Consider the following 19,243-nt stretch of genomic DNA (forward strand, 5'->3'; position numbering starts at 1 on the left):
TGGTGATGATTTTTAATATTGACTAAAATATTTTCCTCCAGATGACCTCAGTTATCGCTGGCTTCTAAATGAGTTCCCAGTGTTCATTGCTTTGGACAAACGACGATTTGTGTCACAGACAAACGGCAATCTCTACATTGCAAATGTAGAAGCATCAGATAAGGGCAATTATTCATGTTTTGTGTCCAGCCCTTCAATAACAAAGAGTGTATTCAGTAAATTTATTCCACTTATTCCACAGTCTGATCGTAAGTATTTATTGGCAATACTATGCACGCGCAGTATTTTGACTGTGTCTATTATAATCTTGCTAATTCGTAACTACTTTCATTTCTGTAAGGAGAATTAATATGGCAAGTCATAATGGCTACTGCACAATGTTACTTAGTGTTTCAGATGCAGAGATCCAAATCATTCCTATCCACAGCGAAAACTTTGTGAAGGAAATCTCCATGGATTCATTCCCAAATTTCCTTTCAAATCATTGAGAACACAGTTCTTATCCCTAGAATCCCCATTTCTTTTATGTGATAAGCCCCTGTTCTCATCCTAAAATCTTCAATGTCTTTTCTAGTCTTGGCATTGGTTCAAAGGAGTATGACTGTAAAGCAGAAATTTCATGTAAATGTTGATGAACAGCTTCAGGATTTACTTTTTTTTACCCCAGAAAAATCCTCCATGAAGGAGGAAAATCCTTTTCCCTGATGAAACTTCCTATCCAACAGTGACCTGAGAGCTTTGTGTCTCATGATCAATCTCTTAATGCACCTCTGTGGCTTTATTTTGCTGGATTATTTGCCACCATTTCTTCATGAGAACTGTATGTTTTCCAAATAGGAACCAAGTTCCCTTTTGTCACTTCAGACTGTCAGTCACTAGATTCTCATAAACTGATCATCAATTTTTCTGTGACCCTTTTATCTGTAAAATTGCCCATATTACTGATTGCATTTGAGTAATTACAAATTAGTGATCTTTGACCGAATATTTCATGGCCAATATTCACACTGCCATCTTCGTCTAGAAAAGAAGATTCCTACAGGGATCACTAGTAGGGGAATTTGACTATGTTAACATTCCTGTGCCCTCATTAAATTACAGATGTGCTTGCTCTAGCTCCTTCATACCCTTACTGAGATAAAACTGATCTTAAATTCAAAATAATTCAAAATATTCTATCTAGTAAAGGAATCTGTCGAAAATAGACTCAGGTTTTTCTCTACCCATACACACAGTACATCATCATCCTTCAAGTGTGATTAAAAATTCTGTAAAAAATGTTAGGATTTGCCATTCAGCGAATGATAACTAGATGCTGAGTAAAACAATTAAGCCTTACTAATAAAGGTTCAGCGCTTAGTCACATACTTTTTTGAATTGCCAGGCTGTTGATTCACTGTAAAGAATAATTTTGTCTGGAATTTTAAGAAGTATTATTAACTGTGGAAATTTTAATAGCTGTATAACTTTCTGCCATGCCTTTTCTGAGAATTTTTTTTTCATATTAGGAGCAAAAGTATATCCTGCTGATATCAAGGTGAAGTTCAAGGACACGTATGCTCTCCTGGGGCAAAATGTGACACTGGAGTGTTTTGCTCTTGGAAAGTAAGTGTGTTTTAAAGTCATTGTAGAGCACAGTTTGCTTTCAGATTTCAGGGAATGAAAATACATGTTTCATGATCAAACGCTCTTTTTGTAGTCTGCAATTTAACAGCCAGTTCTTGAACATGCTGATTTGTTCTTTCCTGTACCTTTTCAAGTCCGGTTCCTGAACTCAGATGGAGTAAATACCTTGAACCCTTGCCAGCATCTGCTGAGATAAGCATGTCTGGTGCAGTTCTTAAGATCTTCAATATTCAGTATGAAGATGAAGGACTTTATGAGTGTGAAGCTGAAAACTATAAAGGAAAAGATAAACATCAAGCAAGGGTTTATGTACAAGGTAGGAAGAACAATTTTATTCCTGATGATCTATGTTGCTTTTACTTAAGTTGGAAATATCTGTTTTTTCATGCTTGATGTCAGTGTTGAGTCATACTGTCATACTCACACACTGCTGTTCAAGTTAATAGAGCAGAATCAAAATTCACGCATTAAATTCCAAGCATGACATTTATTCATTAATTGCATGACAATATGTCTTGTTATTATAGCTGGTATATACACCTTGACAGTTATGTGTTAATAAAATTATGCATAATAGAAATTAAATCAGTTTATAATACTTGAAGTGAAAGAACTTCCTGGAAGAGAAAAGAGAACATTAAGTTTGTTACACTTTCTTGTTTTCTCATTTTGTTTGTGTTTTCTGTCTTATCTCTCTCTTTTATTAGCTATGTACAGTTTTTTATTCTTCTGCTCTCTGTCACTTCCCTGTATACATTTGGTTAAATTAGGTAACTAAAGAATTGTATCTTCCTGCTCATAGTGAAATAATCTCAAGTAACTTGACTTCTTGACTGAGGTTTATGCCATAAAACGATGATATGAAAAGGTCACACATAACACCTGAATCACCCTCAGAAGATTTATGTCTCTTTCATTGGCTGTACAGAAGATCTTCTGAGTTAAGATCCTCAGTAAAGCACTAGAACTTCAGTTGAACAAATTCAGAATCAGTGTGGGAAGATTATTAAATAATCTGCTTATAAAGCGTAAAGCTAATAAATTGGTTTGTTTGCTTAGCAAAAGCAAAAATGCTGGACTGTTTTCAATATTATTTTCTTACATATTCCATCTGGACCAAGAGAATAATTTCTTGGAGATCTTTTCAGTACATACATCGTTTTGCACAATTTCATGTCATTTAACTATCATTTTCATGTTGCTACTAAGTGATTTCCACAATGAATAGTCTACAAATCAGTATAAGTGACAATATCTTATGTCTTTGGTCATTCAGGAAACATTATTTCAATTCCATATTTTCTTCTCATAAAAAATAGCTTGAAGCTATTTTGAATCTATGTTGTAAGACAAAAACTTCTTTCTTTTTTTGTACTGGTGCGTTGCTGAGTTATCATCATTGCTTTGTGTTTCCTGTTTAAGTATCGTGGAAAAAGCAGTGGAATTAATACAACATAATGCTAATTAAATATGTATGTGCTGTATTTACAATGCTTCATGTATTTTATTCTTCAGCTGCTCCTGAGTGGGTAGAACATATCAATGACACAGAGAAGGATATAGGCAGTGACCTATACTGGCCCTGTGTAGCTACAGGCAAGCCTATTCCAACAATTAGGTGGCTGAAGAACGGTGCCTCGGTGAGTATATTGATGTAGGCAACACAGGCTTGATTGGTTAGCTCATGGAAACAATTGTTTGAAGGATGCAGTGTTAAAAGGTTAAAGGAAAATTAATTATAAAGATCCAAATATTTGCTGATTTCCATTTGCATTAGGCATTAAAATCTATTTTTTAAAGTTTTGTCTCAATCTTCTCTTATTTCTTCAAGCTATTTAGTATTCAGCTTTGAATTATGAACTTAACTTTAGACCAAATGTTTAGGAGGTGGATATCCCTTTTTCTCCAGGCCTGTTTAAATAAATGCTCTTCACACTGGATAAAAAATGTTCATCAGCTTCTCTTTAAAATTAATCCTTCTTACTACATTAAATATGAACATGTCTTTAAAAATATGACAAAAAAGTCAGTGGAGATATGACAAGAAAGAGTATTTCTGAAATTATCAATGGTGTTTCTATATCCTGTATTTTTTCACTTTTTTTTCTAGACACAGAGTGTTGCAAATGTTTGGGTGATGTGAAGTTTAAAGAAGTACTGTTTGATAAATTAATTCTATTACATTCGCTATTTGGTTTGAACAAAGTAGACTTTCTATCCTAGAATCATGGAATCACAGAATGGTTTATGTTGGAAGGTGCCTTAAAGATCATTTAGTTCCACCCCCTGGCCATCAGCAGGGGCACCTTTCACTAGCCCAGGTTGCTCAGAACTCCATCTAGGCTGCCCTTGAAAAATTCCAGGGATGGGACATCCACAGCTTCTCTGGGCAAAATCTGTTCAGGCATTTCAACAGTGTATTTAAAATCTGTTGCTTAGACAAAATGAAAAGTCATTTAAAAAACAAGAGGATATGAGGGCACAATGCAGCTCTGCATCTGTGGAGCTGTGGTGACTCTGATTTTGTCAAGCAAACAAAAAGAGACAATGAGGCAGCTTGTTTTCTACTGTGTATCTTAAGAAAAATGTGTGAGGCTGGAGGCAGAACAGGGATATCACCATCTGCTATATGGAGGTAGCTTAAACCAGGAAAAACAATGCTTTTGTCTAGTTTTGGTAGATCTTGCGAACAAATAATTTAACAAGTGAGTTCTTTGCTGGTCCCCACTGAACTTGGCTTTCACTGGCAAAATCTACATACTGGATTGCAGAGCACTGTGTGTAAATCTCCTATAGTACACCAGAAGATTATGCTGTGTGTTACTATGATATTAAGATGATTTCCAAATGGAAGATAGCAAAAAATATGTTAATTGCCTTGAAAATATAATTTGTTTCTAAATCAGATAACTTGTAATTAGGCATTTCATTTACCACACAACAAAGATTCCTTGTATAAAATCTGATTACAATGTTTTCACATCAAACAGTCAGGAAATATATTTCCTTTAATCTGCTCGCTTTTCAGCGAACTAGTATTCTCTTAATCTTCCTCTACACCATGCACTCATGCAAGAGTTAAAGCTTTCAGTTTGATTTTCACAAGAAAAAAGAATTTATTAACATGATCTTTCAAAACCTGATTGACATCTATTTGTAATTTACAAAGTATCCCACTTTAACTACCTTATTTTGATTTACCGTTTTTTCTTTTTTATATTAAAACAAATTAATAAGAAATAGTTGGTACTATCTCCCAGAGGAATCTTCTGAAAAACCCCTACCTCACTGGGACTTGCTTTACTTTTTACTTTTATAAAATAATGTAACAACAGAAAGTACTGGCCAGTGAGCATGGCATAATAAAGTTTATGTGCATAAAATTGATTTAATTCCTTGTTTCTTATTTCTAAATCAGTAGTGTTTGCATTGGTGTGATAACAGGGGACTAGAGAGTAAATTTGTCTACTGACACTCAGCTAGGACTTTTCCAGAAACTTAAGTATTGAATGACACTGAATCTTTCTTTAAAAAAGGTGAACCCAATGTCACTGAAAAAGAAAAAAAAAATAAAAACAAAGAAAGAATGTGGATGGGTGTGAATTCTTCACCTTATGTAGTTTATATTAATATCTTGTTGTTTTATTTTTATTTTAGTTCCGGAAAGGTGAACTAAGAATGCAAAGTCTGACCTTTGATGATGCCGGCATGTACCAGTGCATAGCAGAAAACATGCATGGAATTATTTATGCAAATGCTGAACTGAAGATTGTGGGTCAGTGAGATTACTTCTCTATTTACTATTTCAGGGTTGAGTATGATAGCAGTTATGTTTGTGAGTACTGTTTGGTTACAGATTCCTGTGAGGGTGAAGCTAAGAACCCTCACTCCCTCTAGGTGACATGGGGTTTATTTGAGCTCTCTAGCTGTTTTTTGACAACAACTTGAGGAAAGTTACTAACTTGTGGGACATGGTCTTTGTTATTATTTATGATGTTTGTTTTCTGCTGTCCCCCCTCAGAGGAGCTGATAGTGCAGAAGTTACATGAAGCACATAGAGTTGCTGCCTACACTTTCAAGCTTGCAAAACTGGTTAAGAAGCCTTTTCATTTTTGCTCACCTACAATCACTCTTCTGTGAGGCAAAATCTGCTTTTTAGGAAACCAGTCACTTGGCCTTTGAAGCTCTTTGTCTTTGCTCTCCCCTTCCATTTCTGATGTTTTTACTAATTTCATTAGAGCATATACACTGGCTGTATGACATATTTTTTTCTAGATTTCCATGCAGTAGTTAGTGTTCTTTCCATCTCAGACTTGCCTTCAGATTTTTCCCAAGAACTAAACTATTATTGGTTTTCCCAACCTATTGCACAACAATGCTTCATCCTACACTGTTGTTCCATTACTGTGTACTCACTACCAGCTTGGTTTACACAAAATGAGCACTTTTTATAGGTGCATTTTCAAAATTCAGTGCTGGTAAGACGTGGATATTGGTCAGAGTTGTGCTCTGTACTTCTGTAATTAAATACTTGCCTTATTTCCTCAGGCTGTGCACACACTGGCTGGCATAATTAATGATGGTATGCCAAGATGCAAAATAATTAAAAGCCTTTTTCTTTTATTTATTTTGAAATAAAGAGAAAATTACTGAGCAAAGACATGATGTCAGAGACATAAGTGTGATACTTAGGACAGTCATGTCTCATTACTCTTATGCATCTGAGAGTGCGCCTAAAGCCAGCTGGCCAAACAGAAAATCAAAAAGAATGAGGAGTGTGCAACTTTCGTTTCTAGAGAGGGTTAAAACCACTGAACAGTAAACCCAACTCTTCTTTGGCAGCATGATTGAGTGAGCAACTTGTTAAAGAAATTTATCTCTAGGAATCTGAATTTTATTAGGACTGATCAAAAGGCCCTTTGAAAGGGAGGAACTTTCCATGGACTTTGATCTTGTTAGATTAAACTCAGATGAAAGTTCAAAAATCAATAGAAAGAAACCCCTAGTGTAACACAGCACAGCACTACATAATGATTTTTCCTGTTTCTTTTAGATCACCATCTACTTCCCAGCACATCTCTGTATCATTAATGTTTTTCTCACTGGCATGAAGAATGACATATGTAAACAATTCAATAGTTCTGTCATTTATTGCGTGCTGCAAACAAATTCTAGTTTGCAGTAAAATCACTAACAACAATATTTGTGTTAATTTTTGCTTTCAGCTTCACCTCCTACTTTTGAAATGAACCCTATGAAGAAGAAAATCCTAGCAGCTAAAGGGGGGCGTGTAATCATTGAATGCAAGCCTAAAGCTGCTCCTAAGCCAAAATTCTCCTGGAGCAAAGGAACAGAATTGCTTGTAAATGGGAGCCGGTTAGTATTGACTGTTAGTGAACACTTTGAGCCTTAAAAATGGAGCCTCATCTATCATCTATCTATCTAGCTATCTATCATCTATCTATCTATCTATCTATCTATCTATCTATCTATCATCATCTATCTATCTATCCTGTAGGATAGTTCTCCATTTTGCGGACTTCAGAGACAGGAGAATGAGTAATTTCAGGAAAATAATATGCCAAAATGTTCTTGACAGTATGGATTCAAAGAGTTAGCAGGGTATCCAACTTTAGGCAGTCTGGTTTAAGAATTGAATTGTACCATAAAACTCTTAAGAAAAATACTTGAATGAGTACAAGTGACTAGAAGTACATTCTCTTGCTCCTAAGAGCAAGAGATCATGTGCTCTAATCACACCACAGTCTCTTCAAATATTTTTTACTCTAGGGGTGTTTATAAATTCAGTTGTTAGATGTGAGCTTCAAATTATGTTTGTAGCTTGTTCTTTCACTTATTGCAGTTCTACAGGAAGCATTGCTTTCTAATATAAAATCTAATTTCTCTTGATGTATTTTTTGCACTTTCCATAGCATACGTATCTGGGATGATGGGAGCCTGGAAATTATCAATGTCACCAAGCTGGATGAGGGTCGCTACACCTGTTTTGCAGAAAACAACCGAGGAAAAGCCAATAGCACTGGTGTTCTAGAAATGACAGGTAGGCCCCAGAATTGCATTTGTTTGTTTTGGGCAGAATCCCTTAATTCGAAATCACTAATTTTCAAGCTGTTCTGCATTTGTTGTTTTTAATTTAATTGCTCATTAACAATGAATTGATGCTTTAAAAACATATTGCTCAGTAGAAACTGGGTATATTTGCACCACTTCTAACACTGTATCTCAATTTTCAGGGTTGATTTTTCTATAAGAGACTGTTAAATCAGATCCATTGAATTGACATGTTTTAATGAGTTCACTCTATTTGGTAGCTTAGCACTCATGCAAAGGTGTGACTCAGAGAAATGGAACTCCTGCTGACCTTTCTTAATGTTGTGGGTTTTTGTTTTGTGGGAGCATTTGTTTGTTTTGGTTTGGTTGGGGTGTTTTGGTGTTTTTGTTGTGGTATAAGCATGTTTAAGAGAGCTTTGCTGTTAAAGAAATATGCATGAAATTTGTGAGATAAGGGCATATATCCGCCTGATTGCACTTCTGAATTACCTTCCTTTATCAGCATTTGTATTTACTGATTGAGTACTGATATCCTTAACAGTGTATTTTAAATCTGACGTCAAATAATTAAATAACTGTAGACTACAGACAGGAAGGATGGCATTCTGTAACAGCTATGTCTGTCAAGTACCACTGATAGAAGAAGAGTCGTTTGTCAAATACGTAATCTCTGCTCCAGAAATCATGCTGGATGTGACAGCTCAATGCCACAATATTGATGTACTAATGTAAGAATTAGTCTGCAGCATCAGATCATATGAAAGCAATTTTCTGGCAGATACATACACAATTTATTGTATCAAATGAAATGTAAAACTATATTTTGATGTTTGCAGTTACTTCTTATCATCTTCTGCTGTTTCCTGTGTCTTGATATTACCCTCAGGCATTTAATTATTTTGAAAGTTTACATAAATATATCCAGTCCCTTAATACTTATATCTTCTAAAATCAGGAAGAAAATTTACATACTTAATTTGCACTGTGAAGTAAAAAAACAATATGTTTGTAAACCTTACAAACTAATACAAAGAAATTTTGAATATTGAAAAGTTCTGCTCTGATTCATCTAAAAATGAACATCAAGAGTGTAAGATGTCACAGCAGAGACAGAAGGGTCAGATGACTTATTTCAAAATTGTTTCCACATTGTGGGCAATTAGGAGGGTTGATGAAGAATGCTTTGGAAGTGTCATTCCCAAGCACATTGTGTGGCCCATAAAACCTCTCAGACTTTGCACATGACTATAGGAAATTGCAAAGTTAAATCTGCAGCTGACAGGCGCTGCAAAGTCTGCTGGTTTTTCCAGTTGCTCATCGTTCCCTGCCACTGGCCCACTCTTGCAGCAACTTTTTAGACTAGAGTTGGTATGTATATATGTATTTTTATATACATTCACAAAATCCCTGATGGTAGAGCCAAGTACTGAGCATCCAGGCAGCATCACACTGGAATAGAGCAAGTGTCCCAAGCATGTGTCCATATTTAAGACTCTGGAGACCAGATGTTAACACATTGCTCCAGCGCACTGTGAGATCTCCTTACTGCAGAAGGCAGTAGTTGTGCCGTCCTCATAATCTCAGTATTAAGCATGTTCTAGATTACTAGAGTAGGATATAGAGAAAGGCTTCTTTCTGAGGTAGATTGACAAAATACTGAGGATATTTTCTTTTTTTGTGTATGATGGAGTGGAGTGTGCTACTTGCAGCAAGCTCAAGCTGAGGCTTCAACTAGTGGCAACAACCCTTTTTTCTTTTGGGTATTGTCTTCCAACTTTTGATACCCTAGTACCACTCTCATATTGGTGGGACAGATATTACATGTCATGGCATAAGGAAAATATTCTGTGGCTTTTTGTTTTATGATAATAATTGTAAGAAGAGTAACAAGTCTCACTGATCCAGTGAGTCCCTTCCAGAACAGCTGGTAATTTGCCACAAGAGTTTGATTCATATATCAAGAGCTTGAGCAAGTGTCATGAGATGTGAGCCTTCTCTTTTGTTCCTGTAATAATAGGAGACATTGCTGGGGCCTACACAGCTTTCTTCCTCACCTTGTATTGCTTTCTCTTCTTTTTCACATGCAGCTATTTGCCCAGCTTTATGCATCTATTATATTGTTTCTCAACAGATGAATTAAGATCTCAATCCTTGCATTGCTCTAATGAAGATCTGACTCAGCCAAACCAAGCAGAACTTTTCACTCATTAAAGAGACAAATTTTTAAAGCTTAGGAAATATTATAATTGAAATAAGAAATGCAACACAAGTCACATACGATTCATCTTGTGTCTTCTTTCTATTTGAGATATAGTCAATAAATAAAAATAGTTTTAAATAGTCAGTAATGTGATTCAGTTATTTAAACAGCTAAAGCATAAGTCAGGCATTTTAGTTCTAAAATATTTTCGTTGTTCTCTTTAGTTTGGTCCTTTGAAATGTAGTCGTATGAATAACATGTAAAGTGGAGTTTGAGGGAGTGGTTTAATGTATGATCAAATAGTTATGCAGCAGAGCTTATATTTGAATAAACATTTATTTATTGAAATTTTCCATGTTTGCCATTAACTTCACAGAAGCTACAAGGATTACTTTAGCTCCATTGAATGTTGATGTCACCGTTGGAGAGAATGCTACCATGCAATGCATTGCATCCCATGATCCCACATTAGACCTGACGTTTATTTGGTCTCTAAATGGCTTTGTAATAGATTTTGAGAAAGAACACGAACATTATGAAAGGAATGTTATGGTAAGATACTATATATCCTTATTTAATACATGAAAGCCTAGTTTTCTTTGTTGTGAATAGCTGTCTTTTCTGTGTTGGTTAGGGTCCAGAAAGATGCAGTAGGCCAAGAACATAAAGTAGAATCACAATTCAGACACCTCACAGACATATGGACACTTGCAGGCCTATACCTATAATCAGACATCTAAATTGACGTATTTTGGTACCTCAGATAAATCCCACTCTGACTATTAGTGAAAATAGCTGGTAAGTAGGTAGCCTGATTGTAAACAGGGTGCAAATTACATCAAAAAAATTGTGCAAATGCATTAATTTTTACTTACCCCTGTTTTTCTCATCAGCATTTCTAGAATTTGACACAAGGCTAGGCCAGATGGTGGGTAGGAGTCAAACAGTCTGTAAACATTGAACAAGAACACTTTATGTGAAGGCTAAACTAGTTAATACAAAGACACTCATTTTGGCACATGGAACAATCATAGTTCTTTCGTATTTGTATGTGTGGTTATGTTTCTAGAGTCTTCTGTCAAGGTTATTCAAAATTAATATCTTGATTAGAAAACCTTTTTTTGTTATGTCTAATCACATGCTGATTTGCCTAATACTCAGCAACCTCTGAGTGGTTGCCTACTTGTGTAAATATTTATTCTGTTTTTCTGGGTTTAAATTATATAAAAATCCTCAAATTTAGATACCTTCTTCATTTTTGTGCTCCCAAGAGAAACTGTGTATATGGAAAGAATGCTAATGGTAGCTGCAGCTTCTGGGAACACCAGGAATCATGCTTAGTTTCAGCTCTGTGTTCAAAGTGATGTACCAGTGCCTCCTGAAGAGCCCTTCCCCTGGACTGGCAATATTATCTGATTTTCCACAGATCAAGATATTCCCTTTTTTGCTTTCAGAATCTGTTTATATCCCTGTGAAAAGATGTTTGAAGCATAAATACTTCAGTCTGACTTGGAACAAACCAACCCTCTGAGGAGTCAATATTTGCCTCAACCTGCTCATTTGCTGAGTTGGAAGACATATTTAAGAAGCCACACTGTTCTCTTTCAAACACTAAGAGTTTGTTGCCCTTCCACAGGCAGCTTGGTTTTTATCCAGGACAGAGGAGGCAGTGAGATTGCATTTAAAGTCTACATTTGTAGTTATTAGGTGGTGTGTTAGTTTGAAAACAAACCAGTGGGAGATCGCAAGTCAGGATTATAAATTTAATAGGAAAATGAAAAATGAGTGCAATAATACAAGAAAAAAAACACTGCCAGAGTCAGATACAACCTGACATCCTATTAGTCAGGATGATGGTAGCAATCCAAATGAAGTAGTTCGGTTGAAGCAGTGATCCCATGGAAGGTCTGGTCTCCACCTGAAGGTCCAGTGGTAGCTCTTGTCCTCTGGGAATCCAGCAGACAGGGCTGCCTTGGGCAGTTCCAAAGCCAGGTTATATCCAGGTGGGAATGCTTGGCTCCTCCCCTGGGTGGAGCATCTCACAGTAGGATGAGATAATTCCATGAGTCATGCAGTGGTTTCTTGATGGCCCATTGTCTGTTATCAGGGGTGAGTCATAGCAGGAGATAACAGCTAATGCCTCACAGCTGGTGGTAATAGAATACTAAATACATCTATATTGTAACCTAGGACAGGTGGTTCAGTGCTTAAGTAATAACAAACAGAATTTTCAACAATTTCAGCAAATCCTATGCAAAGGATGTAATTAAGAGGAATATGCACTTTCTGCATTTCTATTCTATTTGTTTGTTATTGTATTCTTGCATTAAGAGTTTTTCTCCTTCCTGTGCAAGCAAAGGGATTTTCTCCTGCTAGTTTCTCTCTCCCTGGCAGTTCTGTGCTGAAGTCACTGGGTGGCAGGTTTGCTCAGGCTTTCTCAGATGTGAAGGCTGAGCTGGCTTCCATTTGACAGCAGCAGCCTGAACTGCTGAGCTTGAAACGTGCTGCCACTAAGCCCTTCACAAACACAAAAGCTAAAAATATTCCACTGAGTATATTAAAATTACTGTATATGTGAAGCATGTGCTCTGTGCTGTAATTTCTTGTTGATGAAGAATCCTCATTTGTCCCTCTGATAATATCACTATTAATTTATGTGACTGTGCAGATCAAATTGCTGAAACTTGATAGAACCACAGTTCTCAGGTCACAGTTCTCTATTTCAGTTCTCAAAATAATACTATTATTATTGTCGTATACACGTAATGAAATGCTAATTAAATTCATGTAAATACCTGCATAACTCTCTTTAAATGCAAGCTTTGGTATCTCCATCATTGCTGAAGGGAAAGCTAATTTGAATTTCATTAGTACTAGAATTCATTTCTCAAAAGGACATTTTCAGTTCTGTTTTCATTTCCTGTGACAGCAATATTTAAAGTAGAAAAAAAATTGGTTAACTTCCAAGGAGTCAAATGGAATCTTCAAAATCTAACTATTAAATTGATTACCTTTTACTTTATGTATGGTTGTTCCTCTGATTATTTGATTGAGGAACTAAATATTATTGCATCTTTCCAAATCCTAAAAAAATACAGCTTTGGTCATTTGTTATGTACAGATCTGCTTCTTGTCATGCATTTTTAAAGATTGAAAAGATTACTTTAAAGGCACTTGTATTAAAAAGTATAAACAGTATCCAAATAATATCCTTTTTAAGTTCCTTACCAAAAAAAAAATCTTTTTTATTTTAATACTTTTGAGTCTCACTAGTCCGTTTGCATGGATAGTCAGGAAGAGGAACTCCACAATGTAACTTGTTCAGGTCAGAAACTTAGACTTAGGAAGAGTCCAAATTTAGGCTGTGGTTTTCCTAATGACGTAATGACACAAATAAATTTTAAAATGCTTTCCATACCATCAATATTTCTGCTTGCTATATTATTCATTAGTTATCTTAAGCAATATCAGTGAATCTGAAACTCTAGTGAAATTTTTATCACCATTTTATCTTTAATAAGTTATATTGAATTGCTGTACAAGTGTTCAGGAACTTGACCTGCTTGCAAATAGCTTTCTTCTTTAAGAATTCATAGAAAAAGTGATGATGGAAAGATACAGTATGGCCAATTGATGAATTTTTTCATAGAGACAACTGATTTGTTGCCCCCTCATACTTTCTCATATGAAGGGGACATTTCTCAAGCTGATGCTGACACATCTTGGTGTCATAACTGCTACAGAACAGGAATTAAGCCCTGCTGAATCCACACAGACTCTGACTTAGCAGTGTACAGGTACAGGGACATGGCCCAAAGGCAGACAAATACATTCAGCACAGAACTTGCAGGACCCATAGCTCAGGCTCTGTTCAGCTTTGAAGTCGCTTCTGAATCCAAGGTGTCTGTGCATAACTAGCTTTGTATCCCTGCAGCTATCATGCAGGAGTGTAGACTTCTCTGAATAGTCAAAAGCTTGCTTTTTTGTTATGCAAATATTATTCCTCTTACTTTATCCCTCTCTGAAGTACAGAAAGCTTTGCAATCTTCTGGGGTGACACTCATAATATTCTGGGTGTACATGACCAGACAGTTACTTTACATTTAAGTACAACACACATGGAAGGGCCTGTTTCTTTGTTTAACTGTTAAAGGTTGTTAGTCCAGATACCACAATTCACACTACAAATTTTGGAAAGAGGTGAGATGAATTCTAGATTGGAGACAGTATTTGCCAAAACATTTCATTTGTTTCTTCTCCAAAACTGATGGTTTTGTAAACAACAAAGAACAAGTTGAACTATAAAAATCAGATTAGAGACTTATTCCTGCCTAGGTTTTGTAAATTATTTTAAATTGCAGTTCATTCCTGGACATGGCTGACAAAGTTATTCTGCTGCATGCTGCTGCTTCAGTAGATTGCTGAGGAGACACTTTTATTATATAAATCTGTCTTCCAACCCAAACTATTCTACGATTCTATGATTCCACTGTCTTCTGCAGCAGAAAATATACAAAGATTTTAATTTTTATTTTTCTTCACTGCTTTCCCTGGTAATCCTCCTTGCAGAATGTGTCATCTAGCTCCAGCTGCAGACCAGGAAATTAATAGAAAGTTTAAGAGAATTGAAGAAATGGAGTGAAATGTTTAGATATAATTATAGAGTAGTTTAGGATGGAAAAGACCTTTAAGAAAATTGCTTTCATTGCCTTGATGTATTAGGGTGGTGCTTTAGACTTGAGTGAGCTGGAAGTCATATATTTTGGCTAGGTTTGGAGTAATATTTAGAGGCAATGGCTAATAGTAATGTAGTGAGCATGGAATGAGACAGATGGAGTCAGTGGTTAAGAGCAAGGAGGGGAGGGAAAGCAGAAGATACAGTGCTGAGGGTGAAGCCAACAAGCAGTTGTCTCTGACAGAAGCCTTTGAGGAAACTTATTCTACTTACAGCACAAAGAATTTTAATTGGTTTAGAAGATGAAAATCTGCCAACTTCTGTGCTAGAATTAAAAAAAAAAATACTCTGCAAAAGCAGCTGACAGTAACATTTATGTGCTTGTGAGACTTACCAAGCTATCAAAATTCATGTGCCATCCCCATTTAGGTAGCAGGAGTTGAAAGCTAACTGTGAACACTACTCAGAGAAATGTAGTTTGAAGGGTGTTGTGAACATTTGTCATCAGCCATGAATTTGTGAGCCATGAGCATAAGTGAGCAAGTACCTAGGCTTTTTCTGTTATTGTAAATGAAATAACAAGGCCCATTACCACAGGGATGCTGGTACAAAGCACTGTGTCCTCAGAAATTCTCAGTGGTATGCTAAATGGAAAATAATAATATATTTGTTGGAAATACTTCCCAGTCCACATCTCAAGGGTAGAATTAGCACAGTATATCCTTTACATATAAATATAGTTCACTGAAGGAAAAGATTCTTTAGTGGGAATAACTGTCATTATTATCCTGCTGAGTTTTTTATTTATCTGTAACTATGGCTTATAAAACAAAAAAAGGTCTCAGGTGAATAGGATTAAGACAATAGCATTGCACTGATGATGTTGTTCCCATGTTATCTCTGATGTCAATATCAGGAAAGCGTCTATAATCACACTTACATTAACATTCCTCAGCAGCTGTTGGATTATTTGTTTTGGTTGTAGCAACACACAGCTGATTCTGTACTGGCACGATCAAAGCAATTCACATGAACTCATTTAGAGTTAATAATTTTTGGTACAGGTAGTAGAAGAAGATTTTTAGAGGTATTTCTAACTTTGGACAAACTGATCTCATCACCAAGAATCCCATCTCTTCCAGATTACTTCTTACTGATTCTATTACCATTTCACCTCTACTGTGTATTAAACAATGCTGAAGCTCAGATGTCTAATTTTAGAACCTGAATTAAAAAAAACTCAGTCTCTGCTTACCAGGTTCTTCTATTTCTGCCAAGTTAGCTTTCTTATTAAAAGGGTCCTGTAACTCTTATATTAACAGAAGTTCCTTCATTGTCTCTGAGAGCCCCAAAAAACCTGAATACTGCTTGCAATTAACATACTAGATTCCTGCAAATGATAGTTGATTGCACAGGGGCACTTTCTAATGCCTTTCAGCAATTTAGTGCACTGGCAAAGGTGACAGCCAGAAAGAACAGTGAATATCAGAAATAGGTCATAGAATGCTATTTTTGACACCACTATTAAATCATAAATGTAGGGCCTATATGATGAAAGTCTTTGCTTGAAACTTGGTAAGTACTGAGTGGTGAACCACAGATACCCTTGGAACATCCCTGAGTACTGCTATCACTATTTCCATTCTGTGATTTAGTCTTCTCTGAGTTAAGGAAGGCATTTTTAAACATAGCCAAGATGAGGTTTTTGAATGAAAACATGCAGTACATTCATATCTAATTTGTGGACAGAATTTGCTGATGCCTGTTCTCTTTATTTGCTTGGTAAGCTCTTCTTTTACCACCAAGAACTTAGGCTTCTTCTGAGGTATGGAAAGCTTCATTACCAACTGCATTAAACCTTGCTCCAGGAGAGCTTCTGAAGCAACAAGATGCAACACCATATCTATGGGTTGATGATTTTTAAATTATGTTACATTTTTCCATCTCTTTTTCATCATTTAGATTATAAGACCAAGCTACCATAATGGAAATTATTGTTAGGGCAAGTATAGGGGCACATGACCAATAAATATAATAAAGTATTTTAATTCAGGTGCAAACATAGAAATTAATGACTACTACATCTATTAAGAATTTGTAATCATTTGTTATTAAAGTAATTATATGATTATGAGAATTCTGTTTATGCAGTTTTTCTAAACCTTATTGCTTTGCCCAGCGTTTGCTTATGTTTATTTGCAGATCAAAGCGCAAGCAATGATCAGAGAATTACAGGCACTGTGGTTCTTTCTAGGATGACATTTAGTGTTAATGAACTAAGTATTTATACACAGCAGTCAAACAGGGAACTGTTTGTCTTTTTTATTAAAACCAGAACCAAGAAGAACAGAATTAAAAAAAAAAAAGAAAAAACAGACTGAAAACAAAAAAAACCAACCACCAAACAAAAACCAGCAACAGAAAACTCAAAGAGTTTGATGTTTTGCATCTTCTTTGCTGTAATATTTTGGAGGGCAGAGCAGGAGGAGCAGGTAGCTGCCTTCTTTGTTCCCATAGAGCTACTGACACTGACTGATTTTTCTTCCTGGAAGCTGTTGACAGCATTGCTTAGCCCACTGTAGGGCTCACATGTGATTAGTCAGGCAGTCAGACAGTGTTCATTTATGCAGTAATTTCAGCAGATTTTCAAAGGATGCTGTCTGCAACAGCAGTTTCCCTGGAGTTCTTGTGAATAAACTGGGGAGGCATGAGAATGGAAATGACACTGTCCCAGACTCACCTCATCTCTGTATGCTACATGCACTTTGACAAATTAAATTAAAAGCCGTGTCATATTAGCCTTGAGTGAAAAGTGTGAATATATATATACACGTGGGCACAGTTTAATAATAGCTTCATTTTGATAATAACTTTAGTTTAATAATAAGAGAGAAATTATCTGGAATATATCAAGAGTATTGGATTGTTCACTGATCCAGGTGATCTGTTTGATCCCTGCTAATAGTACTTATGTCACTCAGAAAGAGAAGGTGCAGTGTAACCTCCCTTTCTTGCTGACCCTGAAGTATGGCTAGCCAGAATTAAGTACTTTCTTTCATGTGTACTTGATTCTTTGTTTATCCAATAATTTATTTGCCACAGTAATTTCTTAAATATATGAATTCTTAAGTTGGACCAAAAAAAATTGGTGTTAATAGATTTCAGTTCGTGTTGAATTTTTATGCCAGCAGAAATTGAAGTCGGCAACCAAATTCCTCACTGGAGTCTGGAAAGGAAAAGGGTAGTGTTATCTGGGTATTTTAATCTCCCCTAAATATAGACTCTAAACTCTCATTGTGGTTTCAGAGCATTTGGAAAAGATTTACCCTTACTTTTTTCCCCATCCTTTTCAATCAGGAAACATAAACTGGATGACATAGCTTGATTACCTTTCTTCTGAATGTCTAAATGCAGGGACATAGCCCATAACCTTTGCAACTGTCTTGAAGGTCTTCCTTGCTCCCCAGAACCTGTGATGATCAGAACACTAGTTCTTACACCTGAATAGTTTGCAGTTTCTTTTTGTACATACTATTTCACATCTAAATTCCTTTTGTTCCTGCGTGTAAAAGTATATGGATTGCAGTACGTTATCTCAATGGGTTTGGTTTTGATTTTTTAGTTGTATTTTTTAATAACTTTCACTGAATTAGGAAATCTCAATGTTACTCCTATTGATATAATGTGGTGTAAATCCATCTGTTAATTTTTGTGGTACTTTTACTCCCGTGAAAGATCAGATGTATTTTGGAGAGAACATTTGGGGTTTGTGTGAAATCCCTCTGTGACTAGCACATGTATAACCCATTGATTTAGCCTAGTAATCTTTTTCTGGAATAAAATGAAGGATGGATAAGCAAAATATTTCAAGTATGTTATTTTTAAGCATTTATATAAAAGCCTTCACATAAAATGCGTTTTTCATTAAGAATAACTGTGGTGCGTATAGCAGACTCTATTCTACTCCTTGTTCTACGGGTGCACACATGGTTACTCAGAAGTGTTATAGGACAAAAATACTATATTCTGTTTGACTCTCTGTACACCCAAAGGTAGCCAGTGGACCCCACAGCCATCTGAAAACATAGCTGTGTATTTCCCAGTAGTCTAGCACTGGTGAAAAGTGTTAAGGAAGGATTAGGGTCTGGGATGATGAGTGTATAGGGCTTGTTGAATGGTAAATTGCTTCCCTGGAGGTCCTGCTGTTTACCAAGGAGCAGTGAGGGCTGAGCCAGGGCAGAGCATGTACAGCCTGACAGGGGCCTCAGCAGCAAGGGCTGGCAAGGAGTACAGGGCAGGTGTTGGTGCACCTTTGTTTAGGCTGTGGTTCTAGCCTCTTTCAGATAAAAACTTGGCTAATGCTTTAGGATTAAAAAGGAGGAGCCAAACAGTATCCTGCTCTGTTGGTAGGACTCCATGACATTGTCCTACCAATGTGCTTAATAAAAGCAGGTAATGGTGAAAAAAAATCACCTGACTGTGGTTTATGAACAAAGTCTTGACTTAATTTGATGTTCAGATATCAGCTTCAAATGTAAGATGGAAATGCTGATTTGTTAAAATAATTTACTAAGGTGTCTGGTTATTTCATGTCCAGTAAAGAGTTGCAGCTCTTCAGTAAACACAGCACATTTCCAACAGCTGTACTATAAATCAGGCGTATGTTTGAG

The 19,243-nt window shown here is 36.1% G+C and overlaps 1 protein-coding gene and 1 long non-coding RNA gene across 2 annotated transcripts in view; one reads left to right on the plus strand and one right to left on the minus strand.

Annotated features, from left to right (window-relative positions):
- The window catches only part of CNTN1 (contactin 1), a 219,746-nt gene that overhangs the window by 157,257 nt on the left and 43,246 nt on the right, over window positions 1-19,243 (plus strand). Inside the window, exons 7-14 of the mRNA XM_085043378.1 lie at window positions 42-248; window positions 1,509-1,605; window positions 1,761-1,942; window positions 3,142-3,266; window positions 5,284-5,401; window positions 6,852-7,002; window positions 7,560-7,687; window positions 10,275-10,450. Of these exons, the coding sequence (XP_084899504.1) occupies window positions 42-248; window positions 1,509-1,605; window positions 1,761-1,942; window positions 3,142-3,266; window positions 5,284-5,401; window positions 6,852-7,002; window positions 7,560-7,687; window positions 10,275-10,450 (1,184 nt within the window). The remainder of the gene's footprint in view (window positions 1-41; window positions 249-1,508; window positions 1,606-1,760; window positions 1,943-3,141; window positions 3,267-5,283; window positions 5,402-6,851; window positions 7,003-7,559; window positions 7,688-10,274; window positions 10,451-19,243) is intronic.
- LOC146443366 (uncharacterized) overlaps window positions 1-19,243 on the minus strand; it is a 135,699-nt gene that overhangs the window by 72,833 nt on the left and 43,623 nt on the right. The gene's annotated exons all lie outside the window — the stretch shown is intronic.

This window comes from Lichenostomus cassidix, chromosome 1Aa (genome assembly GCF_008360975.1).
Source record: "Lichenostomus cassidix isolate B80296 chromosome 1Aa, HeHo_3.0, whole genome shotgun sequence".
NCBI classification, from domain to species: Eukaryota; Metazoa; Chordata; class Aves; order Passeriformes; family Meliphagidae; genus Lichenostomus; species Lichenostomus cassidix.